General features: G+C 44.9%; 1 protein-coding gene across 1 annotated transcript in view; it reads left to right on the top strand.

Moving 5' to 3' along the window:
* obscna (obscurin, cytoskeletal calmodulin and titin-interacting RhoGEF a) overlaps positions 1-18,663 on the top strand; it is a gene marked incomplete at its 5' end in the record, with an annotated part of 182,792 nt that overhangs the window by 11,991 nt on the left and 152,138 nt on the right. Inside the window, 5 exons of the mRNA XM_084311315.1 lie at positions 10,617-10,721; positions 14,129-14,395; positions 16,041-16,310; positions 16,696-16,962; positions 17,995-18,258. Coding sequence (XP_084167441.1) covers positions 10,617-10,721; positions 14,129-14,395; positions 16,041-16,310; positions 16,696-16,962; positions 17,995-18,258 — 1,173 coding nt within the window. The remainder of the gene's footprint in view (positions 1-10,616; positions 10,722-14,128; positions 14,396-16,040; positions 16,311-16,695; positions 16,963-17,994; positions 18,259-18,663) is intronic.

Below are 18,663 nucleotides of genomic sequence, written 5' to 3'. Positions count from 1 at the left end.
GAGGCGTCGTCGCTCCCCATTGAGGGGGCGCTGACTTTATAGTCAGTTATTGTCTTCAGTCCCTGCCATAATCCTCTTGTGTCGTTTTGTGCCATTTGTGTCTCCAGTTTATCAGCATATGTCCTCTTAGCAAGTTTGACAGCCTTGCGTAGAGTATAGACTGAAGCCTTATACTCCTCCATGTTTCCTGACTCTCTACCCAGGTTGTAGGCGGTGGTACGAGAGTTCAGAGCTGCTCTAATAGTGCTATCCACCCACGGTTTCTGGTTTGGGAAAATCCGCACCGTTTTTCTGGGGACAATACCATCGGCTATTGTTGTAATGTAGCACACCACTGTGTCTGCGAGCTCGCTGACGTCACTGGCGCTTCCTTTGAACATCTCCCAATCCGTGTCTGCAAGCACGTCCTGGAGCGTGGCCTCTGATTCGTCGGTCCACTTCTTTGTCTCACGTGACACGACGGCGTCACGTGATCTCTGTTGATATGCCGGAAATAGCAAGATGGAGTCGTGGTCGCTCGAGCTTGTGGACCCCGTTAATGGCGGAGCGGCTACTGCCTTGTATCCGGCTCTGAACGGGGAATAACAGTGGTCGAGTGTGTTTTTCCCTCTGGTGGAGCAAGCGATGTGCTGAAAAAAGGACGGCATCACTTTCTTCAGGTTGGCCTGGTTGAAATCGCCGGCTACTACCATCGCTGCATCTGGATGTTTGATCTGGTGTTTGTTGAGATGATCGTGTAGTTCTCCCAGCGCTTTGCCCGTATTCGCGTGTGGGGGAATATATACGGCGGTCATGACGACCGCGGAGAACTCCCTCGGGAGATGAAACGGACGGCACAGAATAGAAAGATGTTCCATGTCCGGGGAACACGAGTTTTAGAGAACATGCACCCCCTCGGGATTAACCCAGGAATTGTTCGTGATGAGGCAGACCCCGCCGCCGATGGTCTTTCCTGAGGCAGCGGTACGATCTGCACGTAAGACTGTAAAGGCATCAGAGGGAGATACGCTTTTGTCCGGGGTCGCCGACGTGAGCCATGTCTCCGTGAGACATATGATGTTGATGTCTCTCATCTCCCGTTGGAACCGGACCCTCGCCCTTAGGTCATCCATCCTACCCTCCAACGAACGGGCATTCGCCAGAAAGATGGATGGAATTGCTGGGCGGTAAGCAGCTCTTTTTAGTCTCAGTCTGATACCTCCACGTCTCCCTCTGTGTCTCTTCCTGCCGTGGCCTTTGTTCTTTTCCTTGCCGCCATTCTCCCGTCTGATTTCTGCTGGCCATTCTAGGTCAAAAGTGTCTCCGAACTCCTCTTTGAGCCCGGGGTTCAGGTCCATAAGTGTCTGACGGTCGTATGACGTACCCGCCAGTGTTGCTTTAAATAAAAAAGTAGAAAAAACAAACATAATAGCTAAAAGTGTGTACATCGTTGCGGAGCTAAAACCAGAGGCGTCTGACCGGGGTCGCGTCCTCAGAGTAGACCAGAGCAGGTTCTCAGGCGGTCGAAGGGTTTGGCACACAGCGGGGATCTCCTTCCGAAAACAGTCATACTGTACACAGCATTGGGTGGTTACACACACGGCAATCTCCTCCTCTTCTCTATATCTCCCCTCTTCCACTTTCTTTCTCTCCTTCCTCCTCTCAGGTTTCACCATAGTTACTCCACTGATTCCTTCTCTCTGTCTCCATTTTCTATCCTGCTTAATTGCGCTTTGATTGAGCTCACCTGTCCCGGGCGGGTCTGGCACAGGTGCGCTGCATTAGTGCTGACGCGCTCTGCTCTGCCAGGAGTCTCCTCGGACTTCCTAATATGGGCATATGCCCCAGTACCTTGGCAGAGACTTTCCTCCAGTACCATACCACAGTATGTGTGAATGTATGTATACCACAGTATGTGTGAATGTATGTATACCATTACCACAGTATGTGTGAATGTATGCAGGGTGCGAACCATGGGTAAGCTGGGTGAGCCATTGGCCATTCAGCTCCCCTGAAAACATGATTTGTGAATTTTTGGGGGGTCTCTAAAATACTGAAAATAAATGCTATTTTTGCGATGCATTTCTAATTTTTCTGTAATTTTCTGTATCATCATCGTGTATAATAATAAACTTAGGCTATTTTGATGTATGATTAATAATTTGCGCACTAATTCACACACACCGTAATATGGCAACATGCATGCTATTCTTTTTTATTTTTTACATACATACATACACAAGGCCTACTACAGGCTACAATATGTCTGCGATCACAGTATCCTCCGACAGTCCGACTCCTCCCTGCGAGGTGCTTCAGCGTGCTTCAGTGGTTCTTTATGGTTCTTCATGGTTCTTCAGTGGTTCTTCGTGGTTCTTCAGTGGTTCTTTAGTGGTTCTTCAGTGGTTCTTTAGTGGCTCTTTAGTGGTTCTTCAGTGGTTCTTCGTGATTCTTCAGTGGTTCTTCAGTGGTTCTTCAGTGGTTCCTTAGTGGTTCTTCAGGTAAACTGTGTGTATGCTAGGGTGCTTTTGGCAGCTTTTGGTAACTCTAAAGTGAGTAGTTTGTGGCGCTGGTACAGTGAGGATGTCTACCATAAAGGATTTTGTTGAGAACCCTTCTGACGAGATGTTGGAGAGGTTTTCCAAAGAGCAGCTTCTGAAGCTTGCTGTGCACTACAATGTGGAGCTTACTGCCAGTGAGAAGCGCAGGGCTCTACAGTGCGACCATATTGCTCGCATATGCCCCTAAAAATATATGTGTGCGAACCTCAAAAATCAATTACGCGCACGGTGTGCGACTGCAGATTACAGCCTTCAGTCGTACTTTTTATTTCTCCGCTGAGAATCGTTAAAAAACTACAAGTCCCACATTGCACTCAAGCCAACGGTCCAATCACAGTAGAGTGAAGTGACTGGTTTCATGGGAAATAAAGCAAATGACCAATCGGAAGGTCTCATTTTGCTTGTTTACTTCCTGAAACTCCGCCATTGCGATCAGGGCTCTCGTTTTCCGAGACACTAACTTATTATAGTATCTCTCTTACCAATAGCAATAGATTTTAGAACACCTAGATTTATCGATAGCAATAGTAATATAACGTTAATGCAACAAAACGAATGCCTTGCTTTGTTAATCATAACGTTGATGCAGTAGCGTATGTCGGTGTGTTGGCTGTAACGGACAAGGCAATAACATAACGTGTACAATTAAAATTGCGATAATCTATTCTAACATTTTCAAATCGATGCAGTTGAATTTCCCCCTTAGGATCGATGCATTGTTACACCCCTACACCAAATTCACTGGCCCACTGTGTATCTGTGTGTATAATAACTTGGCTAGCGTTATCAACAGCAGAGATGGGCAATAGGGTCCAGCTGCAGCGCCGGACGGCCGGAGTGCAAGCGGTGTGATGTAATTGGCAGACTCGACTGTCAATCAATGGTCTACCTGACACGCAAACTCATAAACAATGTTTCTGTACTGGAGGTGTACAGTATTTCAATAGGCAACCCTGAAAGGATTATTTTTCTAGAAGAGCAACACAGCCAAAACATAGGCATTGTATGCATAAAAGGGGCAAAAGCTAAAGTTAAGTGACTGAACCTTTTGTAGCAGTAGTTTGATTTGATAGTTTATTTGATAGGGACAGCACATGAGTTTATTTGATAGGGACAGCACATGTACATCAAGTACAAAATACAAAATGTAAACATGCAGGGTTGTAGCAAGAGCTAATTTACACACATGCACGCACAGTACAAATATACATTTATTTTTGAAAAAAAAAAAACTCTGTTACTTGAAATATTTTCACTGTGCTCCTAAATATTTTTGGGTGCTCCTAAATTTCTTTGTGTGCTCCTTGGGAAAAAGGTTAGCGTAGAGCCCTGAAGCGGTTAAAAATGACTGCCTTGGGGACTTTGAGGGCTATACTCATTGAGGAGCAGGTGCTTGTGGCAAAGGTGGATGAGCCTCTTTTGTCTGAGGTGTCTCCACAACTCTCTGGCGTGGCGGAAGGTGTTGCCATTGATTGGGGGCCTAGGGAGTTAGCATTTAAGGAAAAACAGCTACAACAAGAGCGTGAGCTTAGGGAACAGCAGCAGCAACAAGAGCGTGAGCTTAAGGAACAACAGCTACGACAAGAGGAGAGGAGAGAGAGCGTGAGCTTAGGGAACAACAGATAAAACAAGAGCGTGAGTTTAAGTTGCTAGAGCATGAACGTGCGCTGAAGGAGCTTGAATTTAAGCATGCTGCCTTGCAGGCAGGTTCTCTGCATTCAGAGTCGCGTTCCGGTTTTGATGTCGGCAAAAATATTAGGATGGTGCCTCCTTTTTTTGAGAAGGATGTGGATAGGTATTTTCCCCTTTTTGAACGGGTGGCAACCACGTTGAAGTGGCCTAATACGGCCTGGACGCTGCTGCTGCAGTGTGTTCTCGTTTGTAAGGCACATTGCTCTGTCCCTTGAACAAAGTGCTGACTATGAGCTTGTTAAAGCTTCCATATTGAGGGCTTATGAGTTAGTCCCAGAGGCCTATCGTCAGCGTTTTAGAGGCTATCGCAGGTCGGAGGGACAGTCGTATGTTGAATTTGGAAAAGCAGAGTCAAGAGAGCAGCTTAGACAGTTGATTTTCCTAGAGGAATTTAAAAACTGTGTTCCTGATACCGTTTCCACGCATCTAAATGAGCGTAAGGTATTGAAGATAGGCGACGCTGCTGTCTTGGCTGATGAGTTTGTGTTGACACACAAATCCGTCTTTGATTGATTGATTGATTGAAAAGTTTATTAACAGATTGCAGAATGGGTACAGTACAGTACAGCTCAATACATACAATTGTTAAGGGGATGCAGACCAGAGAAAGACTTTCGTCTTGTTTACATCAGGGTCCCCCATTTTCAATTCATCATAACATATATGACATACATGACATACAGATAGACAGTACTGCTACATCTATACATTTATGACATATCAGATTTGCAAATACAGTACTGTTTGTGATACAAAAGTGTCCAGAAAAGGAGTGTATATACATTTGGCATAGAAACTGTACATTGGAGGAGGTTGGTTGGGTGGGGTGGGGTTGGGTGGGTTGGGTGAGGGCTGTACATTGGAGGTGGGGGGGGGGGGGGGGGGTTGGGAAGGGGACACACACACATTTTACACTGTACATTGGAATATTGACAAAGCCTTACTTGGTCATTTACTGTACAACTAGGTTAGGACATTTGTAGGGGCCAGTTTCGAATTGCAGTCTCACGTAGGTGTTTTTTGAGAGTGTTTTTGAAGGTGGGTAGTGATTCACATTCCTTTACAGCTTTAGGTAGGGCGTTCCACATTGATGTGGCATAATTGCGAAACGTGTTTAGTCCCTTGTTTGAGCCGAATCTGGGTTTTACATGATTTGTGGAGCTCCCTCTGGTGTTGTGATCGTGGTATTCACTGACCTTTGGGAAGTATTTTGACATGTACATGGGTACCTTGGTCGCGTAGTGTATCTTGTAGACCAGGCCCATTGCAAGTTGCTGTACTCTGTCGTCTACTCTAAGCCATCCTAGGTTGTCAAAGTGGGCAGGGGTGAGGTGGGTTCTAGGAGTCAGGTCAAGTAGTAGTCTGACTAGCTTGTTTTGAGATGTTTGTAATTTGTTTTTTAGTGCCTTTGAGGTGCTTTGGTACCATGAGGTGCAAGCATAGTCGTAGTACCCTTGAATGAGTGCTCCTGCTAGAGTCTTCAGGGTATTCTTGTTTACCAGAGAGGAGATCCGGTACAAGAATCGCGTTCGTTGGTTGACTTTTTTTATTACATTGGATGCCATTTTGTCACAGGAAAGATTAGCCTCTAGGATGGAACCCAGGTAGGTAATTTCATCTTTCCTTGTGATAATATTGTCACCCACTGTAACCGAGAAGCCGTCGGTCTTGCTGAGTTTGTTATTTGAACCGAAGAGAATGGACTCTGTTTTGCCCATGTGTAATGATAGTTTGTTGTCGGCGAGCCATATGCAGATTTTGCCTAGTTCCGAGCTGAGGGCTTTTTCAACCTGTAACTTGTTCTTGTCAGAGACCAGCAGGGCTGAGTCGTCCGCAAACAGGAACAAGTTGCAGTCACAAGCTGACGACATGTCATTTGCATAAATTAGGAATAGTAGCGGTCCTAGTATGCTTCCTTGTGGAACACCACAGCTCACTGTGAGGGGGGGGGATAGGGTACCGTTTACTTCCACCATCTGTTCCCTCCCCTCCAGGTAGGATTGTATCCAGCTCACTGATAAACTATCAAAACCAATTGCTTTTAGCTTGTCAATCAGAATGGTGTGATTGACAGTGTCGAAGGCCTTTTGTAGGTCCAGCATGACCATGCCGCAGTATTTGCCCGCGTCCACCTCTTGTTTGATGTGGTCGTTCAAGTAGAGAAGGCATGTGTCAGTGGAGTGGGATGTTCTGAAGCCAGATTGGAATTCGTAGATTAGATTTTTTTCCGCGAGGTACTTTTCGATCTGTTCGTATACTATTTTTTCCATGACTTTCGAGATGGATGTAAGGATAGAAACAGGGCGGTAGTTACCCGGGTCTAATTTGCTGCCCTTTTTGTGCAGGGGTGTTACTCTTGCAATTTTGAAGTCCTTGGGGACGTGTCCCTGTTTTATGGAGAGGTTTATTATGTGTGTGATGACTGGGGTGATGGCTGCTGCTGAGTCTCTGAGGAATTTGGAGGGGATGTTGTCATGGCCAGTGGCCTTGTTTGGTTGGAGGGCGCTCAGTTTTTTGAGTACCTCATCTGTAGTTACTATTTCCAGTTTGAAGTCGTCTTTGTGGACGCCTAGGTTCATGTAGTATGCTACTATGTGTTCTACCCCATACTGCCCTGAGTGGGAGGGTAGTTTGTTTACCAGTGTTGTGGCTATGTTTGTGAAGAAAGTGTTTAAGTAATTGGCTACATCCAGCTTGTCTGTGATGAGCGTGTTGTCCGTCTTTATGTTTATGTTTGAGAACCTGGTTTTGAGTTTTTTACTGCAGCCTAGTTGATTGTTGAGTAATTTCCAAAGTTCACGTGGTTTATTTTTGTTTTCCTCGGTTTTGTCATTGATGAAATTTTTTTTAGCAGTTTTGATCATGGAGTTTACGTCATTTCTTAGTCTGTTTCTTTCTAGTTTGAGTTCAGTCACGTGGTCTTGGAGTTCACTGCTCGTGCTTTTGGTAAGCTTTGACTGACTTTTACGAAACTCAGAGCATTTTTTGTCTCTGGCTTTCATAGCGGTCAGTATTTCAGTGTGCATCCATGGCTCAGCGCGATTTTTTACCCTGGTGGTTCTTAGGGGGGCCATTTTGTTTAGTATTGATGAAAATTTGGTTTTGAAGCCAAGCCAAGTTTCTTCAACCAGTGTACCATTGAGTTCATCTGACCAGTCCAGACTCTCCAGTTCAAGGTTAAAGGCCTCGCTAGAGTAGGTTTTGAGGTCTCTAGATGTGACTGTTTTGTGACAGCCAGCCTTTAGTTTTAGCTTTTTGCGGGTACAGAATATCATGTAATGATCACTTAACCCGCATGCTATAACCCCTTTACTGGAGATCTTGGACTTGTCAGAGGTCAGTATGAGGTCAATGGTAGTCTGAGTTGATTCACATATCCTTGTGGGTTGGGTGATTAGTTGGCTGAGGTCGTGCAGATCACAAAACCTATTGAAGGATTTGAAGACGGGTGCATTTTTTTGTTGCATATCCGTGTTCCAATCCCCAATAAGAATTTTTTCCGCATCCTCAGCTCCAGCTAAGCACACATCCAGAGTATCATAAAAGCCAGTTTGATCTGGCGGTCTGTATATTGTGCCGACTAGAACAGATTTTGCCCTTTCAAATAAAATGTCCACCCATACGGTTTCAATTGTCTCATGATGAAGGTCAGTACGGGTAATGAATTTGGTGTCCTTATGTATGTACATACAAACACCACCTCCATACTGGTTTCTGTCATTACGGACTATAGTATAGTTCTCTATTTCTATTTCAGGGTCTGTTACAGATGGATCAAGTTTAGTTTCAGTAAAGCATATTATGTCTACCTTACCGCTCATAAACAGGTTTCTTAATTCGTCCAGCTTATGCTTAATGCTGTTTACATTAAGGTGAAAGATGTGTAGTCCGTTTTTATTAGCTGTGTTATTGATGTCTTTGAGTTCCAGGTAACTGTCTTCTGGTGCTGCTGTGGGGGAGGGAGGGGGGGGGGCTTTGTTGTTGTCTCCGTGAGGTCTGTGTGTTGGTGTGTGGGGAGGGGGAGTCCTTTGTCCTGTCTTTTCTGGCGGCAACCTTTTGTTCTCCTGGGCTGGTAAACATAGCCAGCCTGGCTAGGTTGGCTAGTTTATCAGGCGATTTGTCCGTGGGGTTGCCGGTTGGGGGGGCTTTGTTGACGTGGGTGGGAAGGGGGGAGGGGGGGGTCGGGACCCGCGCCGTGCTGGTACAACAAAGGACTCGGTCCAGAGTCCTTTGTTCCTGGATGTTTTCGCCGTTAGCTCCGCTGGCTAGCCGGCTATCGGGCGTCGAGATGTTTAAATCCCGCGTCGGGATGGTCGTCATGGTTTCGACCCTCGGTTCACCTCCTCTCGTCTCTGCCTCACGTGTGCTCGTCTGCTGCGGCGTCATTTGGGGAGAGTTGCCGTCCGCGCAGTGGATGTAGCCACAGGTTGAGTTGTTGATATTGGTCGCGATGGTAACCTCCCTCGCTTCTTGCGCTGCCAGACCAAGTCTTCTCGCCTGAGTTCTGGTCATGACCGGGCCTGGGTTTAGATGAATGTCTCCCGAGAGTAGCAGGATAAGGGACAAAAAGGTCTTTCGGTCCATTCTGCCATTCGGGGGTCTGTTCTTTCTTTCAGGATTGGCCGTTAATGTTGCGTGAACGGTCGCTGTCCCCACGGCCAGGTGCTTGTGCTCCGTGCCGTTTTGGAAATAAAAGTCGCTGTGTACCTCCTTTTCTATTTTTGCTCTTCTCTCCTCTTCTGTCTGGTTATGCTTCATCGTTGAGTAGAGGTACGAATCCGTTATCCAAAACATAACGAGGAGAAAATGTGCGCAAAATCTCTTTTGTTTGCTGTATTGACAAGGGCTCCGGGAGCTCAGGAATTTGCGACCGCTCATGGCTGTGTCCTGTTTGTCATGTCTTTGTAGAGGAATGCCGTGTTGAGTCCAGGGGTAGGCGTCCTTTTCAGGGGAGCCGTTTCCCGGCATCTGTGTCTGCTGGTCGGTTTACTTCGACTCCTAGGCAAGGTGGTTCTGCTAGTGCATTCCCAGAGGGGGTTATATTTTTTTACTGTAAGGAGCCTGGTCATATTGTTGCTGGGTGCCCTGTGCTTAAGTAGAAAAATGTAAAAACTGTGGTTCTGGTAGAAACCGTAGGCAGGACACCTATAGAGGGTGGAGGGCGAAGTATCAAAGGTGCGCACAGGGAGCTAGAGGGCTCCTCAACATTTATGATGGATGGATTTGTTTCCCTGGCTGGTGCACTAGGGTCAAAGCAGGCTATTACAATATGGAGAGATACAGGAGCTTTTCAGTCTCTCATTCTGGATGGGATTTTGCCATTTTCGGAAGATTCTTCATTGCATTCCGGTGCCATTGTTCAGGGCTTTGGAGGTCTCGCTAAACTCTCCCTTAGTATCAGGCAATGTTGTTGTAGGAGTGTGTTCTCACATCCCCATACAAGGTGTGTCCTTCATTCTAGGGAACGATTTGGCCGGTGGCAAAGTGCTGGCTACTCCAGTTGTAATTCCCATCCCTGTAGTTTCTGAGGTTCCTTATGAGCTGGCACAGAAACATCCAGGAGTGTTCCCTGTGTGTGCTGTAACACGCGCAATGTCAAAGGTCAAAAGTGACAGCCATGTTGTTGGTAACTCAGATTGTGATATGACACTTAGTGACACGTTCTTTGTTGAGTTGAAAAGTGACCCTGATAAGAGCTTTGGTAAGGTGATACCGTCTCATGAGCAGCTAGTACTAGAGCAAAATAAGGATGTCTCCTTGTCGTCCCTCTTTGAAGAGGCGGTTTTAGAGGATGCAATGATAGATACGTCTCAAGGATATTTTGTTAGCAATGATGTGCTCATGAGAAAGTGGACACCACCTAACCTGTCCAGTCTGGATGACTGGGGCAGTGTGTTTCAGATTGTTGTTCCAGCCGTGTATCGTCCTGATATACTGCATCTAGCACATGATCATGATCTTGCTGGTCACATGGGAGTCAGGAAAACTTATGATCGTGTGCTAAGACATTTTTGTTGGCCTGGTTTAAAGTCAGATGTGGCACAATATTGCCGCTCTTGCCATGTGTGTCAGGTTGTTGGTAAACCAAACCAGAAGATTCCTCAGGCTCCTCTGCAGCCTATCCCTGCTGTTGGGGAACACAGCATGTACTTATGTATGTATAAATGCAATCAGCATAATTTCATCATAAGTCTATTAATATACTTCTGCAGTTTGTCTTTTTTTCCCTATTCTGTGTGGGTTGTGGGTTTGATGATGATTGATATTTCTATAGAAAAGTCTGTTGGTAGTTTCAATGTTATAAGTTCAACTGCCCTCATCGAGAAATGTAGCCAATCAGAGCAGAGGCTTAAATAATGTACATTTGCTTTGATCTCATTGCAGGTAAAACTCACACCCTGTGGTTCACGTCTGTCAGGCCGCAGCATGCCGGGGAGATCAGGTTCACAGCAGAGCGGGTCTCCTCCTACGCAACTCTTACAGTCAAAGGTGATTCACAACAACACTTCATTTACCTCACACCAGGTCTGCATATTCATTTAAAGATACAGTACGATGATGTTTTAATTCAGTCATAAATGTATAAATGTCATGAGTATAATTTTTTGAGCTTCAGATGCATCATTTTGATTTGTTATAAGTGTAAATGGTGCATTTATATATAACGCTTTTATCCAAAGCGCTTCACAATTTTGTTCCTCACATTCACCCATTCACACACCGATGGCGGAGGCAACCATGCAAGGTGGTGCCAACCTGCTCATTGGGAGCAATTAGGGGTTAAGTGTCTTGCTCAAGGACACTTCGACATGCTGCCCGGGAGGAGCGGGAACCCAGGGTGCCTATTGCAAAGAGTAGGGGGTTCCCTGACGTTCCTGGTCAAATTCCCAATCAGGTCTCTGCCATCAAGGCCACCTAAATCATCCTCCCCCCCTTAATTGGCTGATATCACTCCCTGTCTCCTGAGCTTTTCTGCCATTGTGTAGTGTGATGTGTGCCGGGTGCCAGTGTATGGCAGCCATTGAGCCTGCATAGCCCAAGGTTGGGTGCTACCCAGTGGTGAAGGAGGCAATTTCCACCCTACATTGTGGGGAGCGCTTTGAGTGTCTAGAAAACCGCTATATAAATGTAATGATCATTCATTCATTCTAAGGCTGAGACCACTTATGGATTTATCGATAACTGCGTGATTTTTTTTTCATGTGTAAGAAAAAATATATATCTTTAAAAAAAATTATTTCTAATACTTTATACTATACTAAAATACTAGGTCTTGTGGCATGTTTTAGTTAAAACATCCCTATTTCATGTAAATTCAGGTGAATTGCAAGTGTAACTGAGGGGTACAATTCCCTGACTGTATTGTTAGATATGGTATTTAATACCACCTCTTGTACTTTAACTTCTGGCCATCCAGTACATGATATAAGTATGATGAACACTTTCCCACCTGATGAAACGAATCCACACAAATGTACAAATCGAAGGTTTAATATAGCAAAAGGTATATACAACGTTCACTTGTTTACACTTATGGTTTGAAATATGCACTTGTATGGCAAATGAGTATTCGTAGGTAAATCAACATTGAATGTCCAATCTCTGGTTACACAGGGAGTAAGTATACAACCTGGATATTTAGGAAACTATAGCGATGGTACTTAAATGATTATAGCTAGATACACTAAGGGGGGGGGGGTCCCGCTGGTTGTAAGACAGTAGGAGGGGGGGGTTAGAGAAGCCGCTGGCGGTATCCCATCTGGCCGACAGTTTCTTGGGAGAATTCAAAGTCTTGAACACGGTGCCCACAGAACCTCGGTCCGCAGACGAATACAGCTGGACCCTCTGGTGGACGGTAGCTGCCGGTCCACAACGGAGAGACGTGAGGCGACCTCACTGGTGTAGAGCGCCGTCTCACCTGGCGTCCTCTCCGGGGGGTAGTTCCAACACTCCGCAGTGTTGGCCTTTATCCATGGAATAATCAAAGCACCCAAAGCATAATCCAAGCCGTGGAAGGCTCGCCGTCGTCCGGGTAGAATAATCCAATATACAGGTCCAGTCGCCCTGGCCCGGAGCTCCTCGGATGCAAGCACCACTAGGGGTCTGCCCAGCCTGGTTAAGCGTCCAGATAACGTCAGGAACGATGGGGGTACTGATAACTTTAGAACTCTAACCGAACGATGCACCATACATAAATAGACTATTATTAGCTTAATAGAATACGTCCAACTCGACGGTATAGTGCCAAACTATGACTATTCAACTATTAATCTACACGATATCTCAATGCCTATTCTGGAGGGTAAAGGGTAAAGGGTTGGAGGGTAAAGAACTGGACTAAAAAGAAAGTTCTACTTTACTTGCGCCATATATATATGCGCTATGAACAAATAGTACCATTCGTATTTCGCCCGACATATTCCTGCGCGGAACCGGGGCTTGCCACGACATGTTGGGCGGCACGATTGAACTTGGACCTAGGGGTATGGCAACCTGGCGCCAGGTTCTCGTCCAATGGTAGAATGAAACTATTATGGGCTGTTTAGTAGACTAAAGGGATATTCAGTGCATATTGTACAAGGAATATACAGGGGATATCAAACGATATACAAATACAATTAAATATATATATATAAATAAATATATATATTCGGTTTAATCTGATCCTTCACAACAGCAAGACTATAAAATGAGAAGGATCACTGTAGTTTTGAATGGGGAAATCTGTAACACTAAAGATGGCGGCAACGACAAAGAATTGCTGCAAAATAAACATAAATTTGTTGTTTAAATAATAATAATTAAAAAAATATATATATATATTAACACTTTCAGAGCTGGCAGGGGGTGTCGTCCTTTACGTGGTGGATGCCAGCATCCACTTCAATAGCGTTAAAAACGCATAATATATGTATTAAATTATGGCTATGTGTCTAATCTGCCCGTCATTTATCAATGACTTGTTTGCAATCAACATTGTCGAAACGGATTGTTTTTTAATCTGTTCATTTCCGTTTTATAGCATCGTTTTCTCGAAAATTTCAGGAAAATAGAAAGATTCCGTCAAAAAACGACATTTACTGGAATATTCTCGAATACACTAGAAACGTTGTAATTTTTCGACCTATTTATTAATCGTTTTCAAATAAACGCTAGATTATCGATAGTATATGTGTACTTATGCACGCTATAGAAGCGAGCTGAGAAATCGATTCTCTCATTTCCTGATCAACGCGCACACACACACACACACACACACGGGGCACGCTGTTATCTCAGTGAAAATAGCTCAGATTATCCTAAAACTGGTAACATAGACTCCTTACCTTAGATCAGATGTTCTCCAAAAAGATTATTCCAATTCCTGATCGCCATTCCAAATATCGATCGCGTTTATTGATTGATTATTGGCTACTGTAAATATATATTCCAGGTTGTTTTCCATCTCGCGATCACTTCCCTGTTCATCAGATCCCTCGCCAGCATAGTGGAGCGAGGAGGCTCCCCCCCCCCACACATCCACCAGTGTAATCGAATGGGGTGAAGTTACACAGGGATAGACGATAGGGGGCGGTATTTTCCCATTGGAGCTCAGAGAGAGGCTGCTGTACTAACGGGAGGCTCGGTTGATGAAATATGAATTCAGATCGCTAATAATAATAAAAAAACGACATTTAGTGTTGTCGGCTCTCAACAGGGGGCATGAACTAACGATAAATCTCGTCGTCGGCATTGAAAGTGTTAGTAATAATAATAATTAAAAAAAATCGACATTTATCGATAATTTGGTCCGATTTATCGATTCTTCCAAATGGCATATCGTCTCAGCCTTAATTAATTCATTCATTCATGATGTGTAGCAGTAACCGTCAGGCCGGCGCCTCTACCTCCCTCAGAGCTGCCAGTCCAGATAGTGCGACCTCTGAGGGTCAAGATAGCCATGTATCGCCACCGGGGTCTGCTGGAGTGTGTGGTGTCGCGGTCCAACGCTCCGGTCCGGTGGTACAAGAACCGGAGGGAACTCCTGCCGAGCCACAAGTACCAGCTGCTCAGCCAGGACGTCTACCGGCAGCTGACCATCGCCGACGTCGTCTCCTCGGACGAGGACACCTACACCTGCGACGCCGGAGACGACGAGACCTCCTGCCGTCTTCTGGTGGAGGGTGAGAGACGCTCTGGACCTCCTGTCCTGCCAATCGCTATAGGGTTAATGCAGGGTTCGCACAAGGTCCTTTCAGTGCTTAAAGTGCTTGATTTGTGACCAAAAAAAGCCAAGGCCTGGAATTCCTTGAAAAAAGCTATTTTTTTTAACAAGGCGCTTAACTCATTGGACGCCACCGCTTAAGTGTGCCAGAGGGCGGTAGAGCGCCACCGCTTTAATCAATGGGAGGAGTGGGAGATTTGCGAGTGCTTAAAATAGATCTTAAATTATGGCTATGGGTCTAATACACCCGTCGCTTATCAATGAGTTGCTTGCAGTCAACATGTACAAAACGGATTGTTTTTTCATCTGTACATTTCCGTTTTATACCGTGATGAATATCAATATAAATCGAGCTTCAATGTAATTAGTTAGAAATCGTGCCATTTGTCGCTTGATTTATGAATAGTTTTCAAATAAACGCTAGATTATCGATATTATATGTGTCCTCATGCACAATACAGAAGCGGGCTGAAAAAACGCTTATCCGTGTCTTGGTCGGCGCCAACGGCACGCACGCACGCGCACACACACACACACACACACACACACACACACACACACACACACACACACACACACACACACACACACACACACACACACACACACATACACACACACACACACACACACACACACACAGACACGTTGTGATCGCTGTGAAAGAAACATCTGATTAACCCAAGATTGGTAACATAGAGTCCTTACCTCACATCTGATGTCCTGCAAAAAGATTAATCCAATTCCTGATCGCCATTCCAAATATTGATCCAATGTTATATATCCAAAACACATAATCCACACTCAGAGTGTCCCCAGTCAATGTGTTATAGGGATACTGCATGCCTGAGAAGGAAAACCTGGACCGGACCTTTTTTTTTATGCACAGCCCCAGCCAGAGGGATTCCAATGATGTGCAATACCATCCGGGAGACAATAGGCGGCGGTATTTGCCCTTTTGCGAGCTCAGACCCATTCCCAACAATAACATCAGGTTGGATGGATGAAAATGAATAGATATCGCTAATAAAAGAAATAGCGATTAAAACCCATGCTCAAGCGATGGTGAGTTAACCCGACTATCATCGGGTCTGGCGTCCAATGAGTTAAAAAGTCCTTGAAATTCAAATCAACCATTCGCATTGAACATTTTGTTCATCCATGATAAAAAACAATTCTGAATCAAGAAATACATATTTTTTATTTAAAGTGTAACTAATAGTTGGAAATTGGTTTTAAGCCATACATATTGTATTTTTCTATAAAAAACTGCATTTAAAAGTGAATTGTATCCTTTTAAATGCCCTTTTAAAATGAAAAATAGTGCTTGGAAAAGTACTTGAAAGTCCTTTAATTTCATTTTGCAATGTCTGTGGGAACCCTGTTAATGAATTGTTGTCAACTCATGCTGTGCTTTAAAATTCAGTACATGAATACACATGAAAAACATCCTCACATTATAACCCAATACTGCTAATGACAAGATAATAGAGATGATAGGTTACTCACTGTGTTGTACACACCAACTGATCTGTATTGATCTTAGCCGGAGTCAGTGGTGGTTGTGTGACTGGTAGTAAACTGTGTCCTGGCTGTGCGTGCAGAGCAGGCTATCAAGATCGTGCAGGGGATGAGCTCGCTGGAGGTGACGGAGCCGGAGGCGGCGTGCTTCCAGGTGGAGACCAACCTGAGGTCAGGGAGGCCCCCCAGGTGGACCCTGAGCGGGGAGGTGCTGGAGCACAGCTCCGCGGTGAGAATCGACAGGGAGGGCACCGTCCACAGCCTCCGTTTCACCTCTACGGACAGCTCCATGTCTGGGCCCGTGCTCTTTATCACCGGCAAGAGCCGCTCCACTGCTCAGCTCACTGTCAACGGTGAGGTTAAAATCTTTCTGGATAAAATCATGAATCCATTATTTGAAAAGGGTAGGTACTGTAGCACATGGATCATCTTTAGAAAAACGTTGATATGGTGCAAAAAAAAGTCAACGTTTCAACACAACAGTGTCTTCTTCACTCTGAAGATGATCCGGTTCTCCAGTGCCTTTCTTTTTTACCACTATGGTCCAAGTCTGAGTAGCACCGGTCCTCATCTGAACAGGTTTAGTGTGTGAACTCTCTCAAGGAGGAATCCATTCAGTTACGTCGGTTAATCATCGTATGCAAACGTGTGTCCAAGTATCTCAATGTTCTCATCCATCGATCTCTCTGTGAAAATGTTTATTAATTCGTAACTTGTTTTCGTGTTCGTCCTCTCTAGAGCGCCCCCTTCAGGTGGCCAAGCATTTGGAAGACGTGGAGGCTAAGGAGAACAACTCTGTGACTCTGAGCTGCGACTTTGCCCCGTCGCCCAGGGTGGTGCGTTGGTTCAAAGGTCGCACCGCTCTCAAGACCTCCAATAAGTACAGCATGAAGAGAGAAGGGAAGCGGGCGGCGCTGACCGTCCATGGCCTGGTAGGGACGGACTGTGGACAGTACCGCTGTATGGCCGGGGGTTCACAGAGCGCAGCGCAGCTCACAGTGGAAGGTGAGGCTCACTGTGGTTTGAGAAGAATCAAGCTGTGGGGCAACTAAAGCCTTTTAATGCACGTTATATAAACACACATCTTAACTAGGGATGTTCGATATTGGCTTTCTTACCGATATCCGATATACCGATATTGTCCAACTCTTAATTTCCGATACCGATATCAACCGATATCAACCGATATATGCAGGGTTTCCCCCCCCCCAAAAATGGAATAATTTCAGGTAATTAACTTTACATATCTCTTGTCGTGGATTTAACACAACATTATGCATACTTTTGACAATAAATACAATCAGAATTTGTTCTTACTTGCTTGCCTGGGTAAATAAAGGTAAAATAAATGTAAAAAAAAGAAATATTAAATTTCTTTTTTGAAAACCGATACAGATAATTTTCGATATTACATTTTAATGACAATATCGGCCGATATACCTAATCTTAACCCTTTCACTACCACACTACAGATGGTCACTACCACACTACAGATGGTCACTACCACACAACAGATGGTCACTACCACACTACAGAACGTTAACCTTTCACTACCACACTACAGAAGGTTAACCTTTCACTTCCACAATACAGAAGGTTAACCTTTCACTACCACACTATACAGAAGGTTAACACTTTCACTACCACACTACAGAAGGTTAACCTTTCACTACCACACTACAGAAGGTTAACCTTTCACTTCCACAATACAGAAGGTTAACCTTTCACTACCACACTATACAGAAGGTTAACACGTTCACTACCACACTACAGAAGGTTAACCTTTCACTACCACACTACAGAAGGTTAACCTTTCACTACCACACTACAGAAGGTTAACCCTTTCACTACCACCCTACAGAAGGTTAACCCTTTCACTACCACACTACAAAGGGTTAACCTTCTATAGTGTGGTAGTGAAAGGGTTAAAGTGACATTTAGATGTTGTATTTGAAAGGTTTGTGTACAGTATGTGTATGCTGGGCCTGTTGATGATGCTGTACAATTTATTGTTATCTACGTTTTGTCTCGTCGCAGTGCGGAGGCTGAAGATAGTGAAACACCTTGAGCCCGTGGAGGTGGAAGAGGAAGGCAACGCCACGTTCTCCTGTGAGCTGAACTACGTCGTGGCCAATGTGGAGTGGCTCCTGAACAACAGCCGCCTCTACTCCAGCGCTGTCCACAGGATCCAACACATGGGCACCATGCACAGCCTCAGCATCAAGAAGCCCCGCCCGCAGGAGAGCAGGGTGACCTTCAAAGCCGGCCTACTCAATGAGACGACCAGCCTAAAGGTCAAAGGTCAGCCATTTCAGACTGACTTGGGAATGTCACCGTTGTCAGAAATAAATGTTGAGTAGTAGTTCATGTGCTTCAGTCTTGCTGAGGTTCTTCATCCATTGCTTGTCCATCTTTATTAATCTTATCAGTATAGTGAGGTGTAGTGGTTACGTCATGGTTGTTTCCGGCGCGGTCCACCTGGCTTGAAATTGCAATGTATTCTCAATGGCACATTTCTAAATCGTCTCGTTTAAAACAAATAAAGCATGCACATTGGCATGGTGTACCTTTCTGTGTGTATTCATCCACAATCTATAGCTCAACATGAAACAATTCGCAATTAATCGTAAAATAATTACGTATAATTTAATTTCAACCAAAAATGCTTAAACAATAATGTTAGTGGCGGCGGGCGGGTAGCGCGGC

The sequence above is a fragment of the Notolepis coatsorum genome (genome assembly GCF_963971535.1).
Source record: "Notolepis coatsorum genome assembly, chromosome: 3".
NCBI classification, from domain to species: Eukaryota; Metazoa; Chordata; class Actinopteri; order Aulopiformes; family Paralepididae; genus Notolepis; species Notolepis coatsorum.
The sequence above is the reverse complement of the archived record's forward strand: the minus strand, read 5'-3'. Positions and strand labels throughout refer to the sequence as shown.